Raw genomic sequence first — 7,768 nt, 5'->3', positions numbered from 1 at the left:
GTGTGTGTGTGTGTGTGTGTGTGTGTGTGTGTGTGTGTGTGTGTGTGTGTGATTGTTTGCGGGTATGCTTCAATTTTCACCTGTGTGCATTATGTAAATGAAGGAGGACTGGGTGTTTCTAACAGTGGAACTAAATTGTTAAGTAAAAATTACCCGCTCAACTAATGTTCACAGAACCTCTAAAAATCTGGTATTTTTTTAAATCCTTGAAAGATGCGAAAAGAAAAAATGGTAGCTGATTGGCTGAAGTAGACTTTGTTTACGCTGAAGTACATAAAGTGATAACCGCTTTTTAAGTAAAGTTTTTAAAAAAGTTCCTATCAACAGTTTATATGAAGGGCATTCCCTGCAAAGCATTTTTAAATGGTAGGCATCTCGAATCACAAATCATTCACTTCAATAATACAAAAATCGGAATTCGACATTTATGACACATTTTCTTCACTTCCTCCGACGTAGACAGTCTCTCAACAAAGCGTACATATGTCTATCTCAGAATTACAAAGTTCTATCTGACATTTTTGGTCATTTTGAGTTACTAAGACCATGAAGTCATAAACCAATTAATGTTTTTAGATCTGCTCTATCAAAATCGTAAGATTATTGGGACTCGTTATCAAGACATTTAAAGAATTGTATTCGAAAAAGCTTGACATGTTAAGAAACTTAAAATTTTCACGTCAAATTTCTTTAAACTAGGTGCTGAGCAGATAGAATGATGTAATTCTAAGGTATCGAATTGGCTAAGACCCCCTTGTGGTCTTAAAGCATAAGTGAAAAACTGAACAAGCTTACTGTGTTTCTTGGCGATAGCTTCTACCACATCCAATGTTTTGAAGATAGTCTCATCGAAGGATGAATAGCCTGGGAGAGCCTGACTTTGCCTTCCCTCTTCTTTTTCGGCCACCCAACCCAAACGACCTTCAGTTGGTACAGAGTTCCTCTTTATTTTCCCTGAGAAAAGACCTCTGAAACAGACATAATAGCAAATGGAATAAATTATCATGAAAGTATCAAAGATAAACTTATCTATAAACACAGGATGCCTTTTTTCACATCAAGAGAGAAAACAGAAATATCATTGTAGCATCAAGAAAAAACAAACATATAATGGTGAACCAACATAAACCAAACGACAGCAGCATTTTGATGTTATTTTGTTACGGATTAACCAAGATCAAGGAACGGAAATACGTGTGCAGAAGACATAACTACAAGCATACAATCCAGAAACAAAAGTAACAGTCAACAGTACGGAATTGGCAACTACTTGGATAAAAATTGAAAGATTTTGAAACGGTCCAGGATGAAACATCCCAGAAGGTCTTCAGTACTGCTCAATCTGCAATGTTTAGTCAAGTTTCAGTAAGGGTTTTACTGCACTTGCAACACAATAAGGTCATATTAGTGCCGAAAATTAGATGTCTTATAAGAGAGTAATAAACACAAAAAGGAGGAGGAGAGGTAAGGACGACATAAATTGTATGATAGAAAATAAGGAGCGAACTACACTAGAGCACCTGCCAATCACCCACATGTGAGGTATTTTAAGTACGTACCGGTCAGGGCGTATTGTCGAAGCTACTGCCAAAAGCTAGACCAGAATTGGACAAGTCAAACTTAACAACTTTTTAAAATGAAATCTTCAATAGAATCATATTTCTTTTCAGAGCTTACCTAGAGATAACTTTGCTCCCATTAACTCTCTTATCTAGGCAGTAGACTCTATAAACGTAAGCTATGTCTTATAAAAGTGAATGTGGATGAGCGTACGGTCACACAAGCACACACAAGCACACACATACACACACATACACACACACACACACACACACACACACGCACGCATGCACACACGCACGCACGCACGCACGCACGCACGCACACACACACACACACTCATGGAAATTTATAAAGACTGACTCACACACTGGCATACATACACACACACACACACACACACACACACACACAGAGAGAGAGAGAGACAGACACACACGCGCGCGCGCGCGCGCATGCATACACACTTACACACATACAAACACATATAGATACACACATACACACATATAAAAATACACACACACATACACACACATACACACACATACACACACATACACACAAATACATACAAACACACACACACATACACCCATATATCTGCTTTCAAGACATAGAGATCAGATGGTAAAAAAAAAGAAGCACAAACCCTTTGAGAGGACTCCAGGGCATCACAGCAATCCCCTCAGCTTTACACACTTGGAACGCCTCATACTCCGACTCTCGGCACGCCAGATTGTATTGTTGCTGCACAAAGAAAAAATCGTAATAAGCTTATTAGTTTTACGGCACTTGGAACACAATAAGGTCATGAAAGTCGCTACCTTAGAATTATAAAGTTTTATCTGACTTTTTGGGCCGGTTTGAGTTACTAAGACCATGAGGTATGAAACGAAATGTTCAATCTGTTCTTTCAAAATTGTAAGATTATTTCAGATTCTTTATCAAAGTATTAAAAAATAGCATTCGAAAAAGCTAGACATTTTGAGAAACTAAGAAATTTTAACTTCAAGCTTCTCAACATTAGGTACTGAGCAGATAGAGCTTTGGAATTCTAGTGTAGCAAAGTGCCGAAGATTATTGGTGTTACAAGATCAAAAGAGTAGCAAACACAAAAAGGAGGAGAAGAGATCTGGGCGATAGATGTTTGATAGGAAAGAGGAAGCAAACAAACACTAGAGCACCGGTAAACCAACCATCCGCTTCTATATTGCTTGTAAGAATGACCAAGTGTAGTGTAGCTGCACGATAAAGAATATTATTAGGTATCTGCTTTCTTACTCTCTCCCTATTCCGTCAGGTACATAAGGCGGGGAGCAGTCGACCCCACGCTTGCCTGTACCCTGGCCACATTTTCCAATTTCGGCACATCCAGGCCCTGGGTGAGTGCCTCATCCCTTGTTGTTCCTCTTTAACTCCCAGCTGGTTTTCTTCTTTTTCTTTTTCCAGTTGGTCTCCAATACCATGGATGATAGGGTAATTTCGTCTTTGGCATTCTTAGAACATGCCCTAAATATCTCCATCTTCTCCTGTTATGGTCGTGCTGATATCTTCAATTCCTGCTCTTTCCAACACTTTGTTATTTGTAATAAATTCATTCCATTTTATTATGAAAATTTTTCACAAACATTAAACAAATTTTCGTTGAAATGTTTTGTTTGTTTTCCGTATCTCTGAACCATACGTTAATACGGCCCAAACATTGCTATTATATAATATTTTAAATTTCGTCTTCAATGAAATCATCTTTGACTCCCATTATATGGTTTTTAATTAATCAGACGTGATACATGGATTTTAAGTCTTTGGTGGACGCCGTCAGGACAGTCTGCAGTTTTGGATATAATGCCGCCAAAGCGCTTGAATTTACCAATTTCTGCAATGAGTTCTCCATAAAGAGTGATGGGAGTACTTTCTGGTGATAATCGCAGCAATATATAACATTATATTATATATATCGGTTGCATGAGCCCGAGATATATTTTGTCAAAATTTCAATTTATTATGTTGGAATAACAAAGAAAGTGAGGGTACACAAAATAAAAACAATTGTTAAAAAGAATGAAACAGTTGTTTCTCTCTAATGGAAAAAAAACAACAATCCCAAAACAGTTGCCTTCTGGGCTGAAGACATTTTAACTGCTTACCGACGAAAGAGACTTACTTGTAGACTAACTAATGGATTTAAGCCCAGTCTCCGAGATGTTTCCACCAACTTCTGCATCTGCCAGCCCGTCACGTTGTTCATGCCAGCGTACCGGATCTTCCCACAGCGCACCAGGTCATCTAGGGTTCTCAGTATCTCTTCTACGGGCGTCCCATCGTCCCATAAATGGGGCTATAGAAAGTAGAGAATCCCAGTACAATAATAATTATTAGTATTAATAACAAATAGATTTGTAAAACGGATATCTCCGCTTGACAGAAATCGTTAAGCGCTTTACAACATGCTATACTATTACAACTGCTGCTGCTGCTGCTGCTGCTGCTGCTGCTGCTATGCTGCTACTACTACTACTACTACTACTACTACTACTACTACTACTACTACTACTACTACTACTACTACTACTACTACTACAACTACAACAACAACAACAACAACAACAACAACAACAACAACAACAACAACAACAACAACAACAACAACAACAACTACTACTACTACTACTACTACTACTACTACTACTACTACTACTACTACTACTACTACTACTACTACTACTATAAAGATAACAGCAACAACAGGAATAGCATTGTATTTCATCTGTGGATTAAATTTTGTCGAAGAGATCGGTACCCCACATCTTTCTCCTTCACACTGTATCTTTTCGATGTGAGGCTCGGACTGTAAATAAGTTTTTCACAGTCCGATCCTCAAATCGAAGACATGTGTGAAGAAGAAGGGTCTGTGGCCATGGGAAATCAATAACACCATCACCACCACCACCACCACCACCAACAACAAAAACAAAAACAAAAACTACAACAACAATACAAATCGATTTTTAGAAAAATGTGGCATACTAGTTTCTTGAACCAAATCGTTTCTGCTGCCTTTCTACTGCTGCCCCATTGGCTCCTTATTGCTGTCTTTCAGCCACACCCCTGATCTTAGGGTAGGTAAGATCGAACACATAGCCCTCTCGGATATGGGCTAAAAATGTTCTGAGTTCAAGTTGCGCACGTTAAATATCCCTAGGTGGTTCTAAAGTCGATAAGAGTAAGATTTGGCTTTCAGCCAGGCAAAATTCCAAATTAACTCCTGCTACCAAACTGAAAAATACTTAAAGTGTCCCGCACGATCATATGGCCTTGTGTAGTTGTGAGCGCCTTAAAACACTTAAATTACCACTCACAAAAAACAACAACCCAGAAAAAAAGAACAGAACAGTGGATTTGAACGGTCCCAGCTACCTGATAAAGGTCGATGTAGTCTGTCCGGAGCCGCTCCAGACTCTTGACGACGGAGTCAGTGATGTGTCGACGACTCAATCCTCGGTTGTTCACGTTGTTCTCACAGCCCATATCGAAAAACACTTTAGTGGCGATAACGTACTTGTCTCTCGGCTGCCTGAAACAAGGAGTGGCGAGAGGGAAGACTAGAGAGAAACATGTTTAGAATGAAATGTTGTGGTTCTATTGTAAAAAAGAGAAACAAGGAGTGGCGAGAGGGAAGACTAGAGAGAAACATGTTTAGAATGAAATGTTGTTATTATAATAGAGAAATGTCTCAAATAAAATGTTATGCATGCACGCAAACAGGTGGTTGTCGTTTATATTATTATCATTTGTGTTGTTGTTTTGGACCGATTTTTGTACAACTGAGGGATCTTAAATGAACAACACTGAATTCGTATTCGTGGTGAATTGCTACACCATAATCCAAATTGTATACCACATTGCTATTGCATCTCAAGTTTTGAATACATATTGACAGTTCAGTTCAAGATGCCAGGGTGCCACATTTTCCTAAAATCGATTTGGTTTTGGGGATTAAAAAATTATTTTTTTGGCTTTCCCATGGCGGCAGATCTCTCGATGTTTCAATCTTTTCGATGTGAGGATTGGATTGTAAATAACTTGGCTTCTTAAAATGAACCATCAATATGTATCTATATGTTTAGCTAAACAACACAAAGGTGCAGACTTACCTTTCTAGCCATTTTCCCAAGATAGCTTCTGAGTTGCCTTTGCCATAAACGTTGGCAGTGTCGATAAAGTTTCCTCCCCACTCGGAGAAGCGCTGCAGAATCTGGAAGGAGTCCTCCTCAGTGCACTGACCGGGCAAACCTAAATGCTGCGATAAATCGTGAAATGATACAATTTTAACATCACTCTCAACACAAATAGGTTATTTAAAGAGCCCGGACATCCGAGTTCAACGTCCATCTCCCAAAGGACCGAGCCAGATGGGAAATTCGTGAAAAGTGCCTCTCCCAAGGACACGACGTTGTCTGCTGTAATACAATCAGGAGAAAACAGTGTGAGATGCCATTTGTGGTTGAGTTTCTACAATGCACAGATAGGCGACTTTGAAGATGGGACAATTGCATGTGGTACATCATCATCATCAAGTGCCAGATCTCTGGCAGACATCGGTGGTCATGGTTCTCCATTCATTCTTTCGCTCGGATGCTCTTAAAAAAGCTACGTTACCCTGATTTTTCCACATTACCCACCTGTTTAGGTTATCTATGTAGGTTGCTCTGGGCCTGCCCCTGCCTCCTTTACCTTCAATTTTGCCAGCGAGAGCTTGATGTTCACGACCTTCATGTCTATTCAGGTGTCCCAAAAATTGTACTTGTCCTTTCCTAAATTGTTTTTACCAGTGAGAGTCCTAAAAGGCTTCAGCAAGTACTACCTCATTTGATTTCTTTTCCTTTCAAGATATTCTCAGCATTCTCCTAAGAAACCACATTTCTGTTGCTTCTATTTCATTTTCACTGTCTTTAGTGATTGTTCAGCATTCACAGCCATATAGAATAAACGTGGTGCGTACAGCAAACAAAGTAAGAATAAAGAAGGGAAGAAGGTAGAGCAGAAGGGACGAAATGGTGAGAAGAAACACGAAAGGAAGTTCAGTGTGAGGCATTTTCAACTTTGCTAAAATGTATGTGTTGTTATAGAACAACAACTTGTGGAATTGAGAATGTGTTATTAATTTTTTTTAAAATATATATGCCTGGGAAAGTGCTTGTGAGAATGTATGTGTGTGTACATAGTGCATATTATTTGATGTCCCCGTGTGACAATGGGAGGGTGAACGTGTGTGTGACCTGTGTATGACAGTAGAGAGAAAAAGTAAGGGAGAAAACTTCTTTGAGGAAAAAAACAACTAAATGCAAGTCGTAAGGTCAACTACAGTACTGACCCCAAGCACTTTTGTAGGACACATAGACCTGGCTGGCTTTGCACTTACAAATTGACGAAACGACTAACCTTATTTTCTCCAAAAGTCAAAGTTCCTAGGCACAAATTGGACACACGAATTCCGGACCGACCCAGAAAAGGGTACACAACTTTCTTCTCATCTGGTATGGCAGACATCCTCTCTTGTGTGCAGGTGGAATCCTTTTCTTATTCTACTCTCACAGAACGACGGAGAAACCTATCTCTGTTGAAGAAAAGCAAGTGATGGTTTCATCAACAGCTCTGTCCCTCTCTCTCTCTCTCTCTCTCTCTCTCTCTCTCTCTCTCTCTCTCTCTCTCTGTCTCTCTCTGTCTCTCTGTCTCTCTCTCTCTCTCTTTCTCCCCCCTTCTCTCTCTTATAAAAATATAATAAAAATACAAATAATGTAACAACTTTTCATTTTCTGATATTCCTGGGGGAAAGAAATAGCAATAATCAAGGCTTGTTACAATTAAGATAAAAGTTGTTCCCGTATCCGACCCGGACATTGAGGATTGCCTTGTATAGAGAGACAACTTCCTGGGCCTTCAGCATACTGTGGTAGGGTGGCCAGTTCCTTTCCACGCCGCCTTTTCTTCCCCAACTCGATTTTAGGTATCCATTACTGCTTGGTGGGCAGGAGGGGGCGAAAGAAACCCGTGTTCGAATCGAGGCTCGAAACCGGACTATCCGCTTCGGAGACGAGCGCACAATTAAGATATTTACCAATAAAGCAGTGTAGTTAGTATTGGTAAGCTGGGTATTTAAAAAAACGTATCTAATTACATGTACTTGCAGCTGATCAAATGATTA

At 39.5% G+C, this 7,768-nt stretch overlaps 1 protein-coding gene across 1 annotated transcript in view; it reads right to left on the bottom strand.

Moving 5' to 3' along the window:
- Positions 1–7,180, bottom strand: part of LOC101853539 (1-deoxyxylulose-5-phosphate synthase YajO) — a gene marked incomplete at its 5' end in the record, with an annotated part of 11,487 nt that extends 4,307 nt beyond the window's left edge. Inside the window, 6 exon segments of the mRNA XM_013080571.2 lie at positions 796–968; positions 2,213–2,310; positions 3,728–3,901; positions 4,981–5,137; positions 5,718–5,863; positions 7,006–7,180. Of these exon segments, the coding sequence (XP_012936025.2) occupies positions 796–968; positions 2,213–2,310; positions 3,728–3,901; positions 4,981–5,137; positions 5,718–5,863; positions 7,006–7,113 (856 nt within the window).
- Between the last annotated feature and the right edge of the window lie 588 nt (positions 7,181–7,768).

This window comes from Aplysia californica, unplaced genomic scaffold (assembly GCF_000002075.1).
Source record: "Aplysia californica isolate F4 #8 unplaced genomic scaffold, AplCal3.0 scaffold00091, whole genome shotgun sequence".
In the NCBI taxonomy this organism is placed as follows: domain Eukaryota; kingdom Metazoa; phylum Mollusca; class Gastropoda; order Aplysiida; family Aplysiidae; genus Aplysia; species Aplysia californica.
This window is presented reverse-complemented; position numbering and strand designations above follow the sequence as displayed.